The 25,521-nt window shown below is 37.9% G+C and overlaps 1 protein-coding gene across 4 annotated transcripts in view; it reads left to right on the top strand.

Moving 5' to 3' along the window:
- Positions 1-25,521, top strand: part of DESI2 (desumoylating isopeptidase 2) — a 55,979-nt gene that overhangs the window by 17,697 nt on the left and 12,761 nt on the right. For 3 of the 4 annotated variants that reach the window (XM_046678890.1, XM_046678892.1, XM_046678891.1), the window contains exons 2-4: positions 20,723-20,795; positions 23,386-23,479; positions 24,973-25,114. In XM_046678890.1, coding sequence (XP_046534846.1) covers positions 20,723-20,795; positions 23,386-23,479; positions 24,973-25,114 — 309 coding nt within the window. Of the gene's footprint in view, positions 1-11,764; positions 11,784-20,722; positions 20,796-23,385; positions 23,480-24,972; positions 25,115-25,521 lie in introns of those variants that run through there. The other variant, XM_046678893.1, reaches the window with a different exon arrangement.

Genomic DNA, 25,521 nt, shown 5'->3' with positions numbered 1-25,521 from the left:
GAGTGCTTTGAGGAGCATTCTAGACTTCGGTGACACTGGTTGTATCAGAGGTGGTCAAGCGCGGGTCAGTGGTTCTTCCGTGGCCCTCTTCTGTGTGGGTACCATCTCTCTGGACTTAGGAAGGACCAGGCTGTCAGGTCCTAGCAGCAAAGTGAGATGTGGTTCTGCAGCCCTCTGCTCGTGTCCCTCATGAATGTAGAAGCGTCCCATAAAACCCCTGCCTCACGTGCAGAGACCTTGCCTCACATCTGCACTTGTCAAGACCGTAAGCAATTGCTCATAGGCGTCTTCAAGCAGAGTCGAATTAACTCTGCCGTTGTTTGCTGTTCAATTTAGTGAGTCACTCTTGCTGGTAATTGGACAGCAGCTCCCAGAGATGCTTGAAACCTCTGAGAATTAACAGATGCCCAGAGCTCATTTGTTCATTCGCACATGCGTACAGCCCTTTCCCAGTATGTAGAACAAAAATCTTAGGGAGCGAATGTATTGTCAATAGTATACATGTTTGCCGCTACTAACACTTCATGGCAAGCGCTCTTCTGAGTACTTTCTATGTATTCATTCATTCAGTCCTCACAATAGTCCTCTGTGGTAGATACTGTTTATTATCCCCTTTTTATAAATAAGGACAGAGAGGATAGTTATCTTTCCCCAGGTCACACAGCTAGTAAAAGGTGAAGCCAGAATTTGAACCAAGGCATTCTGGCTCCAGGATCTGAATTGGAATCAAACACTTTTTGAAACAGATTGGGTACCTTAAAAAGTTATCAAATATGTACAAAGAAACCAAGGCAAAGAACCCCAGTCTCCTGACACTCAGCCCAGTGTCTTTTCCACTATAGTTCAAGTGCTTCAAATTGTGTAATTTGTGATACTTGGACCAATGTTTTTTATCCAAGTAATAATCTCTGAAGTGAAATTCAAATATAACAGCAGCAATGCCTCTGTGGTCTAAACTGGAACAGAGGAACATTGTGGGCTTTCCCACTGACCCTAAAGGAGAGAGCACCTTGGACTAAGCTGACCGAACGACGGCCTCATTCTAGAGGGTTTAGATAGGTGGTGGACGTGGAGATGTCATGAGAACTTGGCTGCTTTTTCATGATTTGAGAGAATATTTTGTGGTAGCGTCTGACTGGTTTACTGTTTTCCCTTGGTGTGTTAGGAAGGGTTTGAGAAGAATCAAGCTGTAAAGTATCAAATGAAAACATCTGATTTCTCATGCAATCCCTGAGGGAGTACGTAGTTGTCAGCACTGGATAAACCTGGATAGACAGCCTCCTTTAGTGGCTCTGCCCTTGGCTGTTGTGTCATTGCTCCCTCACACGGCATGGCCTCTGTGGAGGAACTTTCCCTGAAGGCTGGCCCCGCGTCCTGAGCTGTACCTCCGTCCCAGCTTCTGCAGTTCTCTTGGAGCAGTGGTTCGTAAACTAGTCTCCTCGACACTGTTTGTCCTACCCTGGCCCAAGCTCCAGGAATAAAAGTGGTCCTTTCCCAGTTCACATAAAAAGCTAAGCTTTTGGATGAATTGTCCTGAATTATCCATTTTTCCCAAGTATGTAGTTTTAAACTTTTGGCATCTGCTACTATTTAGACAACAAAATCAGTGAAGACATATCCAAGAAAAATTAACAGAAATGTTGCTAACATCCAGTCATGTCTGATTCAGCAGCTTGTTTTGTTTGTTTGTTTTTCATGAATACGTATTCTTGGCTGTGATTTCATGTTGCATATTTAGGATGTATGTTCTGTTAGAAAATCTCTGCTCTGCAGAACGGTGAATTCCACACAGTGAGTCTGAGCAGCTCTGGTGAGCCTTGTAGGGAGGTTTTTGCCCCAGAGATGCATGTAAAATGTTTGATGGCAGTAAATAATTCTTTAAAATAATGATAAAGGATGGAAACAGTGTTAGAGAAGCATTGAGAAACACTACTGTTAATTTAAAAAATCTTAAACTATGAGAGGATAGCAGTTACTTCAGCATGATTAACTACCCACAGCCAATTATTGTAGGGCAGTTTCACAACTGAAATTATTCAATGAAAGGCTTAGTCTTCATTACTTTTTTGTTTGTTTAGAGTTGTCTCATTAAATCTCCACTTAAAATGGGCATCGTGCGTGTTGTCTGCATGGCCTTGGCAGGACTTTGAGGTGGAAGGACTCGGTAAGGCATGCTGACCTTGCGTCAAATGCCTGTCCCCCACATGCAGCTTGCCCAGTTTTTAAAGATTGAGCCTTCCAAGTGTGTTCTCTAATAATAGAGCTAGGAAGCCCCAACAGGAGCAGAAACATTTGGAGAGCATCTGTCTCCCTGACCAGCTCTCCATGGAAGATTTACCGTTTTCTTCAGAATCCATTCAGAAAAAACCCACAACAAACAAAAACGTATAATTTAGTTTATAATGTAAATTCTAAAAGTTTCTTCCGTACTATCTGCTGTTAATATATGAAGAGGTGGCTGACCCTAATACATATACAGACAGTCCCTGATTTCCAGTGGTTTGACTTAGATTTTTCTTCTTTATGATGCTGTAAAAGCAGTACCGTTCATTCAGTAGAAACCGTACTTGAGATTGTGAGTATTGATCTTTCCCTGGGCTGGCGGTGTGCAGTCCAAGCCTCTTTTGAGATGCTGGGCAGCCGCAGCTCCCACTCAGCCACGCCATCACGAGAGGAAACAACTGCTACACTGACGGCCATTCTGTTTCCACTTTCAGAACAGTATTCAATCAATTACATGAGATATTCAACACTTTATCATACAATAGGCTTGCGTCAGATGGTTTTGTCCAACCGTAGGCTAATGTATGTGTTCTGAGCACGTTTAAAGTAGGCTAGGCTAAGCTACAATGTTTGGTAAATTAGTATTAAATGCGTTTTCAACACAATATTTTCAACTTACAATGGGTTTATTGGGACATAACCCCGTTGTAAGTTGAGGAAGATCTGTATTTAAAGTTGTTTTTTCTCTTGATCATGTTACTTGTTGGTATCCTGTTTTGTGTATGTTTTTGAAGGCAACTGTCTGGAATGAGGCATACAGTCTGTAATTTGAGAAGTAACCTATTTAAAGGTTTTTGCTTGGGGATAAGAGTTCAAGAAGTAATTGGACCATCTTTTCTATTACTAGAAAATATTTTAGGGTAATAGTACTTTTTCTTCACTTAATTTGTTTTTTTTTTTTGGTTGAGAGCCCCACACTCATAGTCTGTATATTTTATTTCATTCATAGTAAAGTTTATATTGGACCATTTCTTATAAAAAGAACAGGGAAATGAAAACTTTCTTCGTTAATTTCTTGGTTCTCATTTTGCTAACAGAGGGAAAATCTTGTTACAATGCCAAATTCCTTTTTTTTTTTAAGGAACAAAGTATGTATTGTATTTGAAGGGATATTTATCCTGGGGAGACTCATGCTATTTGTAAAATAATTTTTATTTAGATTTGCCAACATAAAATACACTCTTCTGCCAATTGGTACAAGTTAGTAGATCTTTTACTTCCATTCCTAGCATTTTTTAAACAGTTTTTATTGAAATATAGTTTACATACCATATAGTTCACCTGTTAAACTGTACAATTCAATGGATTTTAGTATATTCACAGAACTGTACAACCGTCATCACAATCAACATTAGAAAATTTTCATCACCCCAGAAAGAAACTCTGTGCCTGTTAGTGGTCACTTCCCGTTTCCCCGCAAACCTCCCACTTAGAAGGCACTCATTAGTCTACTTTCTGTCTGTATGGATTTCCCTATTCTCTGGGCATTTCATATAAGTGGAATTAAACAATCCGTGATTTTTTGTGATTGGCTTCCTTCAGTCGGCATAATGCTTCCAAGGCTCATTCATGGTGCAGCATGCATCAGTACTTCATTCCTTTTTATGATATACCACACTTGGTTGATCCATTCATCAGTTGATGGACGTTTAGGTGGTTTTCACATTTTGGCTATTGTAAGTAATGCAGCTATGAACATTGATTAGAAGTTTTTGTGTGGCTGTTTATTTTCATTTCTCTTGGGTATATACCCAGGAGTGAAATTAATTGGGTCATATAATAACTCTAGGTTTAATATTTTGAGGAACTGCCAGACTTCAAAAGCTATCTTACCATTTTAAATTCCCATCAGCAGTGTATGGGAATTCCAATTTCTCATATTCTTGTCAACACTTGTTATCATCTGTCTTTTTATAGTTTTCTGAGTAGAGGTGACATGGTATCTAACAATGGTTCTGATTTGTCTGTCTTCTCTGGAGAAATGCCTATTTAGATCTTTTGCCCATTTTTCAATTGTTATTTGTCTAGTTCTTGAGTTTTAAGAGTTCTTTACGTATTCCAGATATAAGTCCCTTAGATTTGCTAGTGTTTTCTCTCAGTCTCTGGCTTGCCTTTTCACTTTCTTGATAGTGTCCTTTGAAGCACAAAAGGTTTTAATTTTTATGAAGTCTGCTTTATCTATTTTTTGTTGTTGTTACATGTGCTTTTGCTGTCATATCTAAGAAAGCTAATCTAAGATCATGAAGATATACTTATGTTTTCCTCTAAGAGTTCTATAGTTTTACCTCTTACATTTAGGTATTTGATCCATTTTGAGTTAATTTTTGTATATGGTGTGAGGTAGGAGTCCAGTTTGATTCATTTATATGTGGGTGTCCAGTTGTCCAGTTCCATTTCTTGAAATGACTATTTCTTTCCCCCACTGAATTGTCTTGACACCCTCATCAAAGATCTGTTGGTCATAAATGTAAGGGTTTAATTCTGAACTGAGTTCTCTTGCATTGGTCTGTGTGTTTGTCTTTATTCCATTAACACACTGTCTTGATTACTGCAGCTCTGTACTAAGTTTTGAAATCAAGAAGTGTTAGTCTTCCAACTTTTTCAAGATTGTTTTGGCTGTTATGGGTCCTTTGAATTTTTAGCAGCAGCTTGTCAATTTGTGGAGTATTGCCATCTTAACAATATTAAGTTTTCTAATCTGTGAGCATGAACTCTATTTCCCTTTAGTTAGGTTGTCTTTAATTTCTTTCAATAATGTCTTATAATTTTCAGATATAAGTCATGTAGTTCTTTTGTTAAATTTATCCCTAAATACTTCTTTAATGCAACTGTAAATGCAATTTTTTAAATTTTATTTTTGTGTTGTTCCTGGTTAGTATATAGAAACACAACTGATTTTTGTATATTAATCTTATTACCCTGGAACCTGGCTGAACTTCTTTATTCGTGTTAACAGTGTTTGTGTGGCTTCCTTATGCTTTGCTTTATGTGAGATCATGTCATCTGCAAGTAGAGATAATTTTACTTCTTGTTTTCCAATCTAGGTGCCTTTTCTTTCTTTTTCTTCTTTGATTGCCTGGCTACGATCTCCAGGACAGTGTTTTCGTAAAAGAGGCAAGAGAGGCATCCTTGTCTTGTTCCTGATCTTAAAGGGAAAGCATTAAGCCTTTCATCATTAAGTATAATGTTAGTTGTGGATTTTTCATAGATGCCCTTAAAGGGAGAAGTTTCCTTCTAGTCCTCGTTTGTTGAGTGTTTATGTCAAGAAAGGCTGTTGGGTTTTGTCAGATGTTTTCTCCTTGTGGTGAGATGACCATGTAGTTTTTGTCCTTTATTTTATTGATATGGTATATTACATTAATTGATTTTTTGGATATTAAGCCCACCTTCCATTCCTGGGATAAATCCCATTGGATCATGGTGTATAATCTTTTTTATATGTTGCTGGATTCAGTTTGCTAGTATTTTGTTAAGTATTTTTGAGTCTGTATTCGTAAGAGATAATTGATGTGTAGTTTTCTTGTTATGTTTTTGTGTGTATGTGTCAAGTTAGTGCTGGCCTCATAGAATGAGCTGGGAAGTGTTTCCTTTTCTTCTGTCTTTTGGAGCAGTTTGTGAAGAATTGGTATAGATTCTTATTTAAATATTTGGTAGGATTCAGCAAAATTGTCTGGTCATAGGCTTTTCTTTGTGGGTAGTTTTTAAATTACTAATTCATTCTCTTTTATTTCATTCTCATTCATTACAGATCTGTTCAGATTTTCTGTTTATTCTTGAGTGGGTGTGAGTAGTTTGTGTCTTTCCAGATATTTGTCCATTTCATCTTAGTTATCTAACTTGTCGGTATACAGTTGTTCATAGTATTCCTTATAATCTCTCTTATTTCTATAAGGTCAATACACGTGTGTATTCATAGATTTCTAACCAGTAAATAGTTGCTTGAATCTTACAAAGAAATGAACTCTTAAGTTTGGGAGCCTTTCTAGAAATAGAAAATACAAAGAAATATGAAAAGCAAAGAACTGCTGAGTTCCTCATTGTTATTGCTAACAGTGAATAAACGATATCAACACTAATTCCTTCCTGGGGGGAAAAATAATAATGTTAGGAGCTACAGGTAATACTGTCAAAAGGACTATCTCTAGGTTAAGAAGTCCTTTTCCTAGCAACTTAACGGCTTCCTATGACCTGGAGCAGAAATACTTGACCCGGCTGTCCAACTTTCCATCTGAGAATGGGGGTAACACTACTGCTTGCAAAGCTATCAGGTATTCATTTTTCATTGTAGTGGCTCAGCAATTCTTTAGAAACCTTACGTAGACCAGATCTCATTATAGTGACTCCAAAGGACTGACGAAATTTGCGATGGTACATTTCTCTAAGTTTCTCTCATTTTATGGATTTTTCAATTTATAAAATGTGTCCAAACATACCCTTTTATTTTTTAGAAAATAAAGTCTTGAATGCAGGGAAATTTCAGACTAAAGTGGTATAGTGTGAACCCAGGTACCATACAGGAGTTCTAAGCATGGAAGAGATTATTTTCATTTGTGAAAGCACAGAGGATAAGAGATTTCTGAGTTCAGGATCCCCACTCTGACAGGTGCATTCCCAGTCTAACCCTGTCTTAACCGTTTGGCCAAAAGTCACTGTTTGTGTATAATTTTTTTGTGTGTGAAAATCTTTCTCATCTCTTAATAAAACATTTGGATTCCCGTTATACAAATTTATTATAAAAGTACTTTCAGAAGGCTGTTTACTGCTCAACTAAAAGGTAAATTGTTGGGCCAGCCCTGGTGGCCTAGTGGTTAAGTTTAGCACGTTCCACTCCAGCAGCCCAGGTTTGGTTTGTGGGCGTGGACCTGCACTGCTCTGTTAGCAGCCATTCTGTGCTGGGAGCCTACATACTAAAAAACAGGAAGATTGACACAGATGTTAGCTCAGGGCAAATCTCCCTCAGCAAAAGAAAAAAAAGATAAGTTGTTACAATTAAGTCATATTAAACATTACATGGAAATAAATGTTCAATTTTCTAAGAGTTGAAAACCTTTTGATTATTGCAGACAAATCATTATGTATATATCTCTTTTTGGAAAATATTCTATATTTGGAAAGAGAAGGTCACACTGTGAGAAGAGAACAGGTCACTTTAAAATAGAGCTGTCTGCATCCAGAACAAAAGCCTGTTGGTGGTGTTAAGGACATCAGCAATATACAGACCAAATTATTGGTTGCAAACAGTATAAGCAATGGGATTTCTCAATTGGAAAAGGCAATTAAGTCCTAGAAGTTGGCTGCCGAGGAAACCACTGTTTGGAGAAAGACTGGCTGAATTTTTTTTTTCCTTCTTCTCCCCAAAAGCCCCAGTACATAGTTGTATATTCTAGTTGTAGGTTCTTCTGGTTCTGCTATGTGGGATGCTGCCTCAGCATGGCTTGATGAGGGTACTGGGTCTGCGCCCAGGATTCGAACCGGCAAAACCCTGGACCACCGAAGCAGAACCTGCAAACTTAACCATTCCGCCATGGGGTCAACCCTCACCAGCAGCATTTTTATGCAGACTGTCATGATCACCTCGTAGTATTTTCCATTCTCTTTCTGTGAAAAGGGGAAGAAAGGAGGATAGCAAGAAACTTGGAAAGGCATCTCTTCTGTCATAAGGAGGCAAGGACATCATTCTCTTTAGTTCCCAACTTTTTATTTTGAAAATGTTTAAATTTTCAAAAAAAGCTGAAAGAAGAGTGCAATCCACATACTCTTCAGCTAGATTCACCAGTTTTTTAATCATACTTGCTTTCTCTTACCCTCTCCCACGCAACACTCACTCTCTCATTTTCTCTCTCTCTCTCACATGAAAAGTAAGTCACAAACTTCATAACATTTCATCTCTAAATTACTTCAACGTGTATTTCCTAAGAACACATTCTCTACCCAACCACAGTACTAGTATCACACCCAAGGTATTTTCAATTGATAGAATAATATCTAATGTGTAGTCTGTATTAATATTTTCCCCAATTGTCCCAATAATGTCCTTTTTGGCTTTTTTTTCTTAATGTAGGATTCAGTCAAGGTTCCTTCAGTGCATTTAGTTGTCATGTCTTTTTAGTCTTCTTTAAAGAAGAGCCACGTTTCTTTTGACTTTCATGTCATTATTGTTTTAAAAGACCAAGCCACTTTCCTTACAGAATGTCCCACAATGCAGACTTAGCTGGTGTTTCCTTATGGTTGTATCTGTTTAGCATACAGTGTTTGACAAGAACGCTGAGAAGGGAAGGGTTACGGCCTGTTTCGTCACATCAGGAGGCACATGACCTCAGTTTGTCCAACTATTGACAGTACTCACTTTAATCACTTAGATAAGATGATATTCAGTCATGTTCTTCCATTGTAAAGGTATCTTTTTCTCCTTATAATTTGGGAAAATGTGGGGTTGATATTTTGAGACCATGTGAATGTTCTCCAACAGCCTTCTTGCAGTGGTTTTAGCGTCCATGATCCTTGCCTGAATCACCTGGGGGCTGCAAAATAGTGATTACCTAGTTCTGCCCATAAATCTACATCTATCATCTATCTCCTGTAAAGAAGAGCTTTCCGTTCTTTCACTTTTTTTCTATTACTGCGTACTTGGAGATTATCTTTTTATTAAGTATGTTATAGTCTATTATTATCATTACTCTTTTTAATGTTCAGATTTTCCCAAAGTTGACCAATAGAAGTCCCTTTAAGCCAATTTCTATTTCACTTTTGTCTCTCCGTCATTCTTTGACCACTTCTTACCTTGCACTTTTTCTGCCCCAAGTTGGAATCGACTGTTTCTCCAAGGAGTCCTGGTTCCTTTCAGTAGAGAAACCAAGATCTGGATGGTACGTTTATTGCTTCTACTTAACTGGGCAGAGCTAGGTGATACGTACGTATTTTTTAAATCATGAGTTTGTACAGATGGCGCCTCTAGTTAAAATCGGACACCACAGGGTTTCTCCTTTCCCTCCTGCGTATTTGTATCTCCCTTCACCTACATTGACAGCTTCGATTCCCACCAGTATCCGTATGTTTACTCATTTGCTCTATCCTACAGTACATACAAAATAGTTTTAGAATTACTAGTACCACTGTGAACAACAAATCTAAGTTCAGGATTTCTTTGCACTTCTTTTTGTCCTTAGAATATATCCCGTTAAGGATATTTAGGCAGAGTACTTTGTTCAAAAGTTACTTAAATCTTTTTTTTTCCCTGTAGTTATCAATTTGCTACACAACTAGGTTCATTTCTTTTTGTTTGAATTCAGTTTTAAAGCATGCTGTTTTTTAAAAAATTTAATTTTGAATGTATGAAACATTTACATGGTTCAAATGTGAAAACTAAAGATATTGTTGGGAAGTCTCCTTTTTCCCTTTTACCTATCTCCCACACATCACGATTCTTATCATGAGTTTCTGATTCTTTTTCTGTTTTATTATTTTTATTGAGATAACATTGGTTTGTGACATTATAAGCTTCAGGTGTGCATAATTATATTTTGATTTCTGTGTAGATTACATCATGTTCACCACCCAAAGACTAATTGCAATCCATCACTACACACATGTGCCCAGTCACCCCTTTTGTTCACCTCCCTCCCCATTTCCCCTCTGGTAATCGCCAATCTAATCTCTGTATCTAAGTGTGTGTTTGTTGTTTTTATCTTCTATTTATGAGTGAGATCATATGGTATTTGACTTTCTGCCTCTGACTTATTTTGCTTAGTGCAATACTCTCAAGGTCTGTCCATGTTGTCATAAATGGCAAGATTTCATCTTTTTCATGGCTGAGTAGTATTCCATTGTGTATATACCATGTCTTCTTTATCCATTTGTCCCTTGATGAGCACTTAGGTTGCTGCTAAGTCTTGGCTATTCTGAGTAATGATGCAGTGAACATAGGGGTGCCACAAATAACTTATCTTTAGGCATTCCTGTTTTCACGTTCTTTAGATAAATACCCAGCAGTGGATTAACTGGATCATATCGTAGTTCTATTTTTAATTTTTTGAGGAATCTCCGTACTCTTTTCTGTAGTGGCTGCACCAGTTTGCACTCCACCAGCAGCGTATGAGGGTTCCCTTTTCTCCTCATCCTCTCCCATACTTCTTGTATTGTTAATTATAGCCATTCTGACGGGAGTGAGGTAATAATATCTCAGTGTAGTTTTGATTGCATTTCTCTAAGGATTAGTGATGTTGAACATCTTTTCATGTGCCTGTTGGCCATCTATATATCTTCTTTGGAAAAATGTACACATATTTTGTCCATTTTTTAATGGGGTTGTTGGTATTTTTGTTGTTGAGATGTATGAGTTCTTTATATATTATGGATATTAACTCCTTATCAGATATATGGTTTGTAGATAACTTGTCCCAATTGTTAGGTTGTCTTTTTGTTTTGTAGATGGTTTCCTTTGCTGTGCAGAAGCTTTTTAGTTTGATGTAGTACCATTTGTTTATTTTTTCTGTTGTTTCCCTTGCCTGGTCAGACATTGTATTCAAGTGTACTGCCTATGTTTTCTTCTGTAACTTTCATTGTTTTGGGTCTTACATTCAGGTGTTTAATCCATTTTGAGTTAATTTTTATGTATGGTGTAAGATAATGGTCTACTTTCATTTTTTTGCTTGTAGCTGTCCAGTTTTCCCAACACCATTTATTAAAGAGATTTTCCTTTGACCGTTGTCCAAAATTAGCTGTCCATAGATGTGTGGGTTTATTTCTGGGCTCTCGATTCTGTTCCATTGATCTGTGTATCTGTTTTTGTACCAATACCGTGCTGTTTTGATTACTATAGCTTTGTAGTATATTTTGAAATCAGGGAATGTGATATCTCCAGCTTTGTTCTTTTTTCTCAGGATTGCTCTGGCTATTCGGAGTCTTTTGTTGTTCCATATGAATTTTAGGATTGTTTGTTCTATTTCTGTGAAAACTGTCATTAGGACTTTGATAGGGATTGTATTGAATCTGTAGATTGCTTTAGGAAGCATGGACATTTTGACTATGTTCTTCCAATCCAAGAACACAGAATATCTTTGCATTTCTTTGTGTCTTCTTCAGTTTTTTTCAACAATGTTTTGTAGTTTTAAGTGTGCAGATCTTTCACCTCTTTGGTTAAATTTATTCCTAGGTATTTTATTCATTTTGTTGTAATTATAAGTGGGATTGTATTCTTAATTTCTCTTTCTGCTACTTTGTTGGTAGTGTATAGAAATGCAACTGGTTTTTGTATGTTGACTTTGTATCCTGCAACTTTACTATATTCATTTATTATTTCTAAAAGCTCTTTGGTGGATTCTTTAATGTTTTTTATGTCTAAAATCTTGTGATCTGCAAATAGTGACAGTTTCACTTTTTCCTTTCTGATTTGAATCCTTTTTTTTTTTTTTTTTGAGGAAGATTAGCCCTGAGCTAACATCTGTGCCCATCTTCCTCTACTTTATGTATGGGACACCTGCTACAGCATGGCTTGATACGTGGTGAGTAGGTCCACGCCCAGCATGCAAATTGATGAACCCCAGGCCTCCGAAGCAGAGCACACAAACCTAACCACTGTGCTACCAGGCCAGCCTCTTGGATCCCTTTCATTTCTTTTTCTTCCCTGATTGCTCTGGCTAGGACTTCCAATACTGTGTTATATAAGAATGGTGAAAGTGGGCATCCTTGTCTGGTTCCTGTTCTTAGAGGGATAGCTTTCAGTTTTCCTCTGTTGAGTATATTAGCTGTGGGTTTGTCATATATAGCCTTTGTTATGTTGAGGTACTTTCCTTCTACACCCATTTTGTTCAGAGTTTTTTTATCGTAAATGGATGCTGTGTCTTGCCAAATGCTTTCTCTGTATCTGTTGAGGTGATTATGTAATTTTTACTCTTCATTTTGTAATGTGGTTTATCACATTGATTGATTTGTGCATTTTGAACTATCCCAGCAGAATAAATCCCACTTGATCATGGTGTATGATCGTTTTAATGTATCGTATTCAATTTCCTAGTATTTTGTTCAGGATTTTTGTGTCAGTGTTCATCAGTGACATTGGCCTTTAATGTTCTTTTTTTGTATTGTCCTTGTCTCGTTTTGGTATCAGGGTAATGTTGGTCTTGTAGACTGAGTTAGAAAGTGTCCCCTCCTCTTCAGTCTTTTGGAGTAGTTTGAGAAGGATAGGTACTAAGTCTTTGAATGGAAGAATTCACCAGGGAAGCCATCTAGTCCTGGGCTTTTATTTTTTTGAGGGAGGTTTTTGATTACCTTTCAATCTCCTTATGGGTAATTGATGTATTCAAATTCTCTATTTCTTCTTGATTCAGTTTTGGAAGGTTGTATGATTCTAAGAATTTATCCATCTTCAAGATTATTTAATTTCTTGGCATATAGCTTTTCATAGTATTATAACCTTTTGTATTTCTGAGGTGTCCATTGTAATTTTTGCTCTTTCATTTCTGATTTTATTTATTTGAGCCTTCTCTTTTTTTTCTTGGTGAGTCTAGCTAAAGGTTTGTCAATTGTGTTTATCTTTTGAAGGAACCAGCTCTTGGTTTCATTGATTTTTTTTTCTATTTTAGTTTCTATTTCGTTTATTTTTGCTCTTATTTTTGTTATTTCCTTCCTTCTGCTGATTTCATCCTGTGTTCTTCTTTTTCCAGTTCCTTTAGGTGCACTGTTAAGATTACTTGAGATTTTTCTTCTTTGTTGAGGTAGGCTTGTATTTCTATCAACTTCCGTCTTAGAACCGCTTTTGCTGAATCCCATAAATATTGGCCTGTCGCATTTTCATTTCTCTCCTGGTGTTTCTTGATTTCTCCTTGATTTCTTCCTTGACCCAATCGTTGTTCAGTGGCATTTTGTTTAATCTCCACATAATTGTGGCTTTTCCAGTTTTCTTCCTGTAGTTGATTTCTAGTTTCATACCATTGTGATCAGAAAAGATGCTTGGTATTATTTCAGTCTTCTTAAATTTCTTGAGACTTGTTTTTAGCCTAGTATGTCACTTATCCTGGAGAATGTTCCTTGTGCATTCAAAAAGAATGTGTATTCTGCAGTTTCTGTATAGAATGTTCTGTATATATCTAGTAAGTCCATCTGGTCTAATGCGTCATTTAAGGCCATTGTTTCCTTCTTGAGCTTCTGTTTGGATGATCTATGCATTGGTGTAAGTGGAATATTAAAGTCCCCTACTATTATTGTGTTACTGTCTATTTCTGCTTTTATGTTTGTTAATAATTGCTTTATGTATTTAGGTGCTTCTATGTTGGATGCATAGATAGTTAGAAGTGTTATGTTCTCTTGTTGGATTGCTCCTTTCATCATGTAGTGCCGTTCTTTGTCTCTTGTTGCAGTTTTTGTTTTTTTTTTTGTTTTTTTTTTTTGTTTGTTTTTGTTTTTTTAAGATTTTATTTTTTTCCTTTTTCTCCCCAAAGCCTCCCGGTACATAGTTGTATATTCTCCGTTATGGGTCCTTCTAGTTGTGGCATGTGGGACGCTGCCTCAGCGTGGTTTGACGAGCAGTGCCATGTCCGCGCCCAGGATTCGAACCAACGAAGCACTGGGCCGCCTGCAGCGGAGCGCGCGAACTTAACCACTCGGCCACGGGGCCAGCCCCTGCAGTTTTTGTTTTAAAGTCTGTTTTGTCTGATATAAGTATTGCTACCCCAGCTTTCTTTTCATTGCCATTGATAAGTATGTGCTTGTTGCTGTTTTTTTACCCTTTTCCTGGAGTGTTTTAGTAGTTCTCTGTTCCTTTCTTCTTCTCTTGCTCTCTTCCCTTTTGGTTTGATGACTTTCTTTAGTATTACGTTTGGGTTCCTTTCTCTTAATTTTTTGTGCCTTTAATATAGGTTTCTGGTTTATGATTACTATGAGGTTCATGTATGATAACCTACATTTATAGCAATCTCTGTTAAGTTGATGGTCTCTTAAGTTTGATCTTTTGCTTAGAGCTCTACTCTTTTACTTCTTCTCTCCCAGATTTTACATATTTGATATTATATTTAACCTCTTTCTTGTGTGTGTGTATCCATTACCCTCTTATCCTGAAGATAGATAATTTTAGTGCTTTTTTTTCCCTTTGACCTTCATACTAGCTTTGTAGGTGACCTGCTAGCTTTACTGTATGTTTGCCTTTACCATTGATTTTATTGGTTTTTTTCACGGGGCGAGGGGGATGAAGATTGGCCCTGAGCTAACATCTGTGCCAGTCTTACTCTATTTTGTATGTGGGACACGGCCACAGCATGGCTTGATGAGTGGTGTGTAGGTCCATGCCCAGAATCTGAACCTGCGAGCCCCAGACCACCAAAGCAGAGCACACAGGTTTAACCATTATGCCACCAGGCTGCCCCCCCAAAGGTTTGTTTTGGGTAATTTTCTTATTCGTATTTGTGGTCTTTTCTTTTCCACTTAAGTAAGTCCCTTTAGCTTTTCTTGTAAAGCTGGTTTCTTGGTGATAAACTCCTGTAGTTTTTGTTTGTCTGGAAAATGCTTTTATCTCTTCTTCCATTCTGAATGATATTCTTGGCTATAGGTTTTTTCCTTTCAGCACTTTAAATATATTGTACCACTCTCTTCTAGCCTGTATGGTTTCTGCTGACAAGTCAGCTGATAGCCTTATGGGGTTTCCTTTGTATGTAACTTGTTGCCTTTCTCTTGCAGCTTTTAGGATTCTCTCTTTATCTTTGATCCTTTTTCTTTTTTCTTTTTTCCAACAGCTCCCAGTACATAATTGTATGTTCTAGTTATGTGTGCCTCTGGTTGTGCTATTCGGGATGCCACCTCACCCTGGCTTGATGAGCAATGCCATGTCCATCCCCAGGATCCAAACCAGCAAAAGCCTCGGCCGCTGATGCATAGTGCACGAATCTGACCACTCGGCCACTGGGCTAGCCCCTATCTTTGATTCTTGACATTTTAATTATAACGTGTCTTGGTGTGGGCCTCTTTAGTTGCATCTTCTTTGGTGCTCTCTGTGCTTCCTGTACTTGGATGTCTGTTTTCTTCCTTAAATTAGGAAAGTTTTCAGCCCTTACTTCCTCAAATAGAGTCTCTGCCCCTTTGTCTCTCTCTTCTCCTTCAGGGACACCTATAATATGGATGTTAGTGCACTTGATGTTGTCCCAGAGGTCCCTTAGAATGTCCTCGTTCTTTTTATTTCTTCTATCTGTTCACTTGGGTGATTTCCTCTAGTCTTCCATCCAGCTCACTGATCCGTTCTTCTGTACCATCTGCTCTGCTATCGAGTCCCTCTAGTGAATTTTTCATTTCCATTATTGTGTGCTTTAGTTCTGATTGGTTCTTTTTTATTTATTTGTTACTTATTTATTTGTTTATGTAAAAGATTGGCACCTGAGCTAACATCTGTTGCCTATCTTCTTTTTTTTTCCTTTTTCCCCAAAGCCCCCTAGTACATAGTTGTATATTTTAGTTGTGTGTCCTTCTAGTTGTGGCATGTGGGATGCCGCCTCAGCATGGCCTGATGAGCAGTGCCATTTCTGCGCGCAGGATCCAAACTGGGTAAACCCTGGGCCACCGAAGCAGAGCACACGAACCTAACCACTCAGCCATGAGGCCGGCTCCTGATTGGTTCTTTTTTATATTTCCCAATTCTTTGTTGATGTTCTCACTGTATTCATCCATTTTTCTCCCAAGGTCAGTGAGCAGCCTTATGACTGTTTGTGCTCTTTATCAGATAGATTATCTCTTTATTTAGTTCTTTTTCTGGAGTTTGTCCTGTTCCGTTATTTGGAACATGTTCCTTTGTCTCCTCATTTTGCCTCTTTCTCTGTGCTCATCTCTATGTATTAGGTAGATCAGCTATATCTCCCAGTCTTGGAGAGGTGGCCTTGTGTAAGAGATGCCTTATGAGGCCCAGCACTGTGCCTCCCTCTCATCACCAGTTCCAAATGTTCCAGGAGTGTCCCCTGTGTGGGCTACATGTGTCCTTCTGTTGTGGCAGAGTTTCTATTGCTACAGGTGCCTGGGGAGGCCAGACTGCCCCCCTGGCTGGTTGGTTGTAATGCTCAGTTGCATGTGGTTGCTATGATCTCTTCATTGACTTTATCGGATGTGGTGAGCCCCAGCACAGTTGGCTGCAAGGTCTAATAGCATATTCCTGCTGCAGTTTTTCTGTTAAATGAGTAGGCCCCCAGCATGGCTTGTTGCTATGCTCAGGGGCTTACACTTGTTGTCAGCCTCTGGCCGGCAGGGTTCTTCTCAGCTCTCTTGGTAGTGCAGCTGGGTGGGGCCAGCCCCAGCCATGGGAGCACCCAGTTGTTTCAGGCATTGGAAAGTGGGGCCGATCCCCTATGTGGCTGTTTGAGAAGTGCAAGTCTGCTGCAGCTGACAAGCCCCACTGCCCACAGGCCCACACACCCCATCAACACAGTCCTGCCCTCTGCACGCGTCTCAACCCGCTCAAGTGGACCCACTCACCCCGCTGCAGAGGCCCCACACACTCCACCAACACAGGCCCACCCCTCGTGCACATGCCCTGCCCCGCAGAAGTGGACACACTTGCCGCACTTTAGAGGTCCCAGACACCTCGCCTATGCTGGCCCACAAGTTGCCCGAGGGCTTACTCTTGGCTGGGGCCAGTCTCTGAGATAGGCTGCCTGACCTGGCTGAGCTGGATTAAATCAGTGCTCTAGTGGGTGGGGCAGATCCCTGTGCTCACAGGCCACGGGAGGAATTCCAGTGGCATCCACCAGGGTCTGTCAGCATGCTTGGCCTGTACCAGGTCACAACAATGGTTGCCACCAATGTCCCAGTCCTGGGGAGGTGGTTCCAGCAGCTTCTTGCTTCAGCAAGATGCGCCCAGAGCCTGTCAAGTGAGTCTCTTTTCACAAAGAACTATGTGCCTCTCTTTTTGGTGATTTTAGATTGCTTTCCAATATGGGTAAATTGGTGCCTGGGCCCTTTAAGAGCAGGCTTTTCTTTCTTATGTTCAATAGCTTTTTCTGGAGGTATTCCCTGTTGTAGTTAATAGTCGGCAGAGTCAGATATTATGACCCCTGTCTCGGTTGTGCTGAATCCAAAAGTTGCTTATTGTGGCATAACTCCCCCACTCAGATCCACCACTTCTCCAAGGAAGGCTTCATACCTTAAGATTGCTCCCAGCCGGCCATGAAGCACTGTGGCTAGAATGAGCCTTTTCTCTCTAGGAAGGAATTTCTGCCTCTTCCACCTCAGTCAGTACCATTCCTTGTTGTAGGGGTTCCTTTTATCCAGTTTCCAGTTCTCTCTCAGGAGTCATTGTTCCGAGGGTAGTTGTAGATTGGTTGTGTCCATGGGAGGAGGTGAGTTCAGAGTCATCCTACACCACCATCTTCCCAGCAATCCTGATTTGTTCTTCTTCTGTTTCTTTTTTGCAAAATATGTAAATAGACATTTGCCTAAGACCAGGGGTCCTACACAGACTTTTTCTGTAATGAGTGAGATAATAAATATTTTGTGTCTGTTACACTACTCAGCTCTACCATTGTAGCATGAAAGCAGCTGTAGACTATTTGTAAAACAAATGGATATGACTATGTTACATTGGCTGCCATAGGAGATGGGTCAAATTTGGCCTGCACACATTGTTTGTTGGCTCTGATTTAAGATGTAGATAGAGATAAATATAGATATTCTCATACAAAAGTATATACATAATGTACTACATATATTTTATTTTGCACCTTGCTTTTTTTCCCCTAGCAAGTGTACCCTGAAAATTACTCCCTGTCAGTTCCTCAGGAGCATCCCCCGTTCTTTATGGTTGCAGAGTATTCCAAGTATTGTGTGAATATATTATAGCTTATTCAACCAGTACCCTGTAGGTGCACATTTTAAGTTGTTACCAGTGTTTTGCTAACACAAATAATGCTGCACTTAATAATTCTGTACTTATGATGTTTTGTATATATACAACCTGTTCTCTTATGGTAGTGTAAAGGTTCGAATGAAACCTGTTAAGCTAAGAGAGGATAGTATTTTACTTTAAAATAATATTTTTCTAATTATAAAAGTAGTAAGACAAATTCTTCATAAAATTTAGAAAAATAATCCTGAAATATATGGAGTTAAAAGTGAAAGTGTCCCTTTATACTCCACTTCCAACCCAACCATATCTACTCCCCTCCCCCAAACTGTTAGCAGTTTGATCTCTACACTTCACACCTGTAGTTGTAGTCGGTAGTGGTTTATTTTATTTTTCCATATTTAGCATGTTAACATACACAGGACATACTTATTTTACAAAAATATCATGCTACAGATAATATATATGACTTGGCCTTGGATATCTTTTTATGTCCACATTTATTGAGTTACTTCATTATTTTTGATACCTATATGATAGTTCATGATTTGGATGCACCGTAATTTATTTAACCATTCCCCTACTGATATTTAGATTGCTTTCAGTTTTATGGACTATGGTTAATATCCTGGGACGTCTTTGCAAATGTTCAAGTATTTCTGTAGCATAGATTCCAGGAGGTGGAATTATTAACTGTCGTTGATTTACACTTCTGCAGTGTTGTCTTCACACCCTTGCCGACACCAAGAATTAGCAGTATTTTTTACATTTGCCAATGTGATAGATTAAAAAAAGAATAGTAATTTATTGTCTTAATTAGTATTTTTCTTTTTACCAGTAAGATTGTTTTTTCATGTTTGTTGGCTACTAATTTTTTCTATGATCACTCACTTGTCTGGCGGGTATTTTTTTTAATGGAGCTTTTATATGCAGTACCCCTTGCTGTCTGAACTTTTACTGCCCAAACTCTAAAATTAAGTAGATTTAGATAAATGTTTTGAGGAATCTCCTATATGCGCTGTCACTACTCTCCATCCAAATTCAAATTCAGGAAAAAAGGTATTCCTCGCTTTCTTCACTTGCCATTCAAATTCCGCCTGTCCAAAATCAGGAACGAGATAAAATCAGCTAGAGAGGGAGACTTGTATTCTTGTATTAATCTTGGTTACGTGTGTTACAAGTTTCTTCTCCCTATGTGTGGTTTATCTTTTGATCTCCTGTATGTAGTTTCACACCGTAGGAAACTGTAAATGTTTCTGTTGAGTGTCTGTTCTCCTTCACCAGTTCTAGGTATTGCTTTACTTAGGTTGGCTTTTCTCATCTAAGATTTTTTTCAATCTAATTAAATTTTTTCTAGTGTATTATTTTTAGACACACTAGAATTTTTGATATGTGAAATGTATTTTTATGCAGTCAGTTTTGTCAACACGTTTTTAATAATTTATCCTTTACCATTAATTTTAAACACCACCTTTATCATATACCAATTTCTTGTATACACAAGGATCTCTTCCTGCAGCAGTACCATACATAACGTTGTAATGAATATTTTTTATGTCTAGGTGAGAAAGTCCCTTGTTCTTTTTCAGAGTTTTCTTTTTTGTTATTGCTCGGTTTTTCCTCCATGTACAGTTTAGGAAAAAGCCCAACAACTTACTCATGTATTCTTCCTCCAGCAGTGTATGAGAACGTGCGTTTTCTCGGGTCTGGGAGAAACTGGCTAGGAGTGCAGAGCCAACGTTAAGACTTGAATAAACCCAGAAAAATTAAAGACAAATTCTCTCTCCTCTAACCTGGGAGAAATCTAATAGGTTTGAGCACTGTTAAGTGTTACCTCAGTGTTTGTTTAATGAGCTGGTAACTCATTTACCTTCTTTGAAGTGTAACCCTCCCCAGTCACCCTTTTAACCCGGTTCTCGGTCATCCACCATAATTTCCTGTCACGTTACCTCCCTCTTCCCATTTCCCTTTACCTCACCCCCCCCAAATTTTCTATCTAGGGAAATCTCATTTGTTTCTAAAGACCTAGTTCAGATATTACCTTTTCTGGGACATTTTTCTTCCTGCCAACAGGAAGAAGATTGTTCTGACCTTTGTGCCTCATATTATTTATTCCTTTATTGTCATTATCAAACTTGGAGCTGAATCAGGACACGCATGCCATAAGTGTTTTTTGAAAAAGAATAAAATATCCCTGTCTTCAGGGAGCACACCAGAGAAGGAAAGGAAAGCATAAAATGGAAGAAAAATAGATATGAAAGCAGACGTTATATGATTTTTTTTTTTTTTTTTAGTCACTAACAAGGGAGCTTCTGTATCAGTTTTTTTCCAATCTGATCAGGTTTACATTTTATGGGTATGCTCTAAATCTTAGATAGTGTGCTTGTACCCAAATTGAGACATTCGATTTGATCCAGGAGGGCACTTCATGTGGGATGCGGCACAAACAAAGGCACAGAGATAAGACCAAATGTATCGTTGTCATAGGGGTTTCAGAACTGTCAGGAAAACCCAGAAGTGGCGTTAGAAAGGCCTCAACATTCAGTGAAGGCTTTGGGGAGTAGCAGCTCCTGTAGTGTGCAGCTGCGTTGTCAGTGGACGGATCTTCTGAATCTTTTCTTCTCTTCTCAGTACTGGATGAACGAATACACCTCATCCATTGGAATTGGAGTTTTTCATTCAGGAATTGAAGTATATGGCAGAGGTACGTGTACACACAGTCTAAATATACTTTCTGAAGGTTTTTGTCCTTTAAAGGAGTTACAAAATCGTAACTATAGCTCATTCTTTTTTTTAACCACTTCCATATGTTATTGCAGAAAGTAGAAGAAAATCACCCCATATTTGTTTATACTGTATTTTGGGAAAATGCCCAAAGTAGAATGTATTTGGGGAGAAAGTACTCAAAGTACATGAATGCAGGTTCATTTAGTTATCTTTTTTAATAAATACTATATCTTAAAAAATTTTTTCCTTTTGAGTTTATTATACCATGACAGTTTTGCTGTAATGTATATTGGTGTTCCTAAGAAACCTTGCATTTTGAAAAATAGTCTGGTAAAAACAATCATTTTGGTTGGAAAAAGGTTGGTGCCGGAGAATGTCAAACATGAAATACCAGTTTCCTGAGGAATTTCAGAAATAGATTTGTTTTTGTAGACCTGCAAGTGTATAGTTATGCAGTTTTAAAATATCACAGCAACTCCTGCCCTTGATTACATTTAGATTTTTGCTCAAGAATGATGGCATTTGTCATTAACTCAGCCCTTTTTATTCTTTATTACCCTTTATTATGATAAAGGTGACAGGAACCACTCAAACCAAGCAGCTCTGTTTTCAACATCTTTTTTCTTTGTTCTAATTCCCACTTGGTGCAAGATCATCTACTCCTGATCAAGTTGTAAGCAGTGATGGTCTGCGTAAGAGGGTCATGTTGCCGATTTCATCAGAGTTGTAATAACATATTGGTTTGAATCATAAACTCACCCTCTGGCAGAAATGCCTTTATTTGCTTTGGCTAGGCAGTCTTTGTGACCTCTCAGGATATGTAACTGCAGTTTACTCAGTTACCCCTGCAGACTACATACCAGCTTTAGCTAAGAGAAGAAAAGTCTCGTTTACTTAAACTTGTCAGTCTGGTGTTTACTGTCCTTTTTCATATTCCATGTTAGCTGCATCTAGGTCCAGTGTGGCATATTAAATGTTGCTTATAAATATCTGCTGTTTAAGCTCCATTTTACTTGAAAGGCTGCACCTACTAAATAATCCCAGAAAGCAGGGAGCTCCTGCTGAGGGTTTCGGTGGTTAGGTATTGCTGCGGGTGGGATCCCAGTCTTGGGTTTGCTCCCTTCTTTGACAAAGGTGTGTGTATTCCTCGTTAACTGAATTTGTATGGTATCTTAAAAGTTTCAAAGTGCCATCAAGGTTTGAACCACGTGACCACGCTGCTGTGAGATGCATAAGTGCATGTGGCATTGTCTCCATTTTTCAGATGGAAAAAAAACAAAGTTAAAATCTGCTGAAAATCATACTGCTAGAAGAGAACTAGGACTTGAGCCCGTGTTCTTTTGTGCTAGTCCATTGTTCTTTTATCTGCCTAATCATTGATCTCATTCATAGAATGATTTAGGAATAATGAAAAACGGGGTTCAAAAGATGTCCAGGTAAGCTTAGCAAAGCTAGGGCCAAGTACATTCCTGAGAGGGAGTGACTGCTTCTTGAACAGAAGAGTAAACGGGTCTGACTTTCCTTACTATAATTGAGAAAGTTAAAATCCAGACCTAAAATCTTTGCGTGTTCAACCTGATCATCTACAATGTTTTATAAAATTCTATCATTAAAAAATTTTAAAGTGTTTATTTCAAAATTGAATGCTGAACACTTATTTCTTACCTACATCATTGCTTTTTTCTGAAAGGTCTGAATCATAAGTATACTTAGTTCTGCCTTGTTCTTTCACATGCTTTGTTCTAAGACCTTTTAAGATTGTATTTAACAAATTTTAAGTGATGAGATTAATTTAAACATTTGTTTGGAGTTCTTTAAATAAGTCCACTATGATTTTTCCATTTAAATATGTAAGTATTTTATATCAGAATTACAGCCAGAAATTTCAGTTCCTTCCTGATTTGAAACCATTCTCCGTGTTTGGTTCTGGACGAGAGTTTGTGTCTGATGAGCCTGGGCGGGCATTCACTGTAGTACAGTAGTTGTCTCCTAGCTAAAAAACGTGCTGTGCAGAGGCTGTGTGTCTGTGTGCATGGGTGGGTGCATGTGTTAATTTGGCAGCTTCTTTTTTCTTGAATGAGGGGACTTGAATTCAGTTTTTCAGGTTTGCTAATGTTTTACTCTTACTCAAAGATAAAACCCAAAGATAAACCAAGAGTCTTCATCCCAGGAATCATGAACACTCATCGTTATTAGACAGTCTTTCCAATAAAGTACAAGTTTGAAATTTGATCACTTTAATTTAGAAAATGGCAAAGCACTGAACTGCCCACCTCCTGGGTCTGGCGTGATAGCTAGATGGGCAAAGACTCACTCTTTCTGCCAGTGTGAGCAGCATGAATCTGGAAGTCAGGATTACCTTAAAGTGTCTTTCACTGTCTGAGTTTCAGGTCTCTTGTGTCAACTGTTCTATACTAGTGATAGCTAAATGAGATTTCTTGAAAGCATTAATAAACCTAGAACTATTTAGATGGTATTATTATCCTTGTCATTTATTGAAGCGGATTCAGCATTCTGGTTAAATTTCATGTGATAAATACTAAAAATCATGAGTTTTCTCTTTTCAGAATTTGCTTATGGTGGCCATCCTTACCCCTTTTCTGGAATATTTGAAATTTCCCCAGGAAATGCTTCTGAACTAGGAGAAACATTTAAATTTAAGTAAGTAGGGAGGATAATTTTTATTACACTGTTTTAGGTGCCAAAGCTTGTTTTCAGGCATACAGAATTAACTTTGTAGATTAAAATCGAGGAAGTTAAAATGTTTCTTTAACATTGTTTTGTTGCTGACACTTTATTTTAAAACCAAGTCTGTCTAAATTGTGTAAAGATGGGAAGCGGCCAGATAAGGGGTCTAAGCTAATCTGTTGCTTCTATTCAGGAGCCATAAAAGTTATTCTGTCGACTTTAGAAATGTTTCTACCTTAGTATAACTCAGGTTCCGCTTTAGAAAAGACTCATATCTACTGTTTACTTCCCCTCAGTCTCCTGTTTGGGAGGAGATGGAGGAAAGTTTCATTGTGACCTCCCTCACATGATTAAAAATCTCTTCATTTCCCAGTGAAAGGGACACTGTTTATGATTAGCCAGGAAACTGTTGTTAAGGTGCCTGCGCTGCATGTATTGATAAAGCTAAACCGTATGGATGTGCTGTACTCTGGAGCCTTATGAGTAGTAATCAGCACTGAAAATCTGAATGCTAATAATCAAATTTCCATTCCTTAATTAAGGTTTGTATTTAAAGTGATATTTAGAATCTTAGGTTCGAGGAGCTTTAAAGAAACTTCTGAGCCCATAATAGCTAACTTGCCAAGTGAAAAATAGTGAAATGAGGTTATAATATTGAAATTCACTGTAGGGCTATACGTTTTTATCGCTACTAAGTTCATGGTTCTCTTAGCCTGTCACTAATTTGAAACATTTACACACGAGAGTGCTATAATATAGCCACCCTGAATCCATTCCTTAGGTCTCCCTTTTGGCAAGGCTACTAGGTAAAAGGATTTTCGAAGTATTTTCAGTTTTATTGGATGCTTAACTTGTATCTGATTAAAATCCTACTTTCTATTAAATAGTGTCTATTGCATTTCCAAGGTAGTAGGTTTCTTTTGAGGGGGAGGGGGTGGTGTTTGTTTTGAGGGGGTTTTTTTGGGTTTTTTTTTTGGTTTTATAAGGCTTGAAAATTCAGTTATTTGACAGTTCGTCTCATTGCAGCACAGTGGCAGATAGCTTAAAAGGTTATTTCTAAGGGAGAAGTGACCAGCCCTTTGATGACAAGTGTAATGAAGCAGGAATATTTGCACCCTCGAGCTGGTTCTCCATAATGTAACTACTAAGACATTAACTGTAAAAATAACTAATATTACACTTATAATATAATGACATTGTCTCATAAAGAAATGACATGTTTTGCATTTGTATTATTCAGAAGTAGTGTACTTAAGAGTTTATTGCAGAGAAGCAGAAACTAACATATTGAAATTTTGAAAGTATCTCATTTCCCTTTTAGTCTTATTACATTAACCCTGCTTTGTTAAATCAATTGTAATATTCCTGGAAATAAGCAAGTCTTTAAGCATGCTTTTTATAAATACCTAAAACTCACACAGGTGTGTTTTTTTTTTCTTTTTTTGTTTTTGTTTTTGTTCTTTAAGAGAAGCTGTTGTTTTAGGAAGCACTGACTTCCTAGAAGATGATATAGAAAAAATTGTAGAAGAACTGGGAAAAGAATACAAAGGCAACGCCTATCATTTGATGCATAAAAACTGCAATCACTTTTCTTCAGCTTTATCAGAGGTAAATTAAATTTTATCCTAGAAGTTTTCAAGTAAATAACATTTACTGGCCTACTTGCTGTCCCATTATATTCAATTGATTCATTTTTTTCTGACTCTTCGTGTTGTGTAAAATATGGTACTAGGTTTCTTTCTCTGATATGAATGACCTTTCCAAAGTTGGTAACTTTAGAGTCAGCACAGTTTTAAATTATAATTCTACTCATCATTTTGCAGTGGGTAGAGAGTGAGTAGAAATAATTGTCTCTTCTTATTCTAATTAATTTTATTATAACCTGAAACTTTCACTTTAAAAAAATTAATGCCTTGGTGACTTCTGCTTCTTAGCCCCTAAGATTCCTCTTCTCTTAAATTTTAGTTGCCAGCTTGAAGTTTTTTTCCTGGCTCTTACTTATTAATAAGTAATTC

The sequence above is a fragment of the Equus quagga genome, chromosome 12, assembly GCF_021613505.1.
Source record: "Equus quagga isolate Etosha38 chromosome 12, UCLA_HA_Equagga_1.0, whole genome shotgun sequence".
NCBI lineage: Eukaryota > Metazoa > Chordata > Mammalia > Perissodactyla > Equidae > Equus > Equus quagga.
This window is presented reverse-complemented; position numbering and strand designations above follow the sequence as displayed.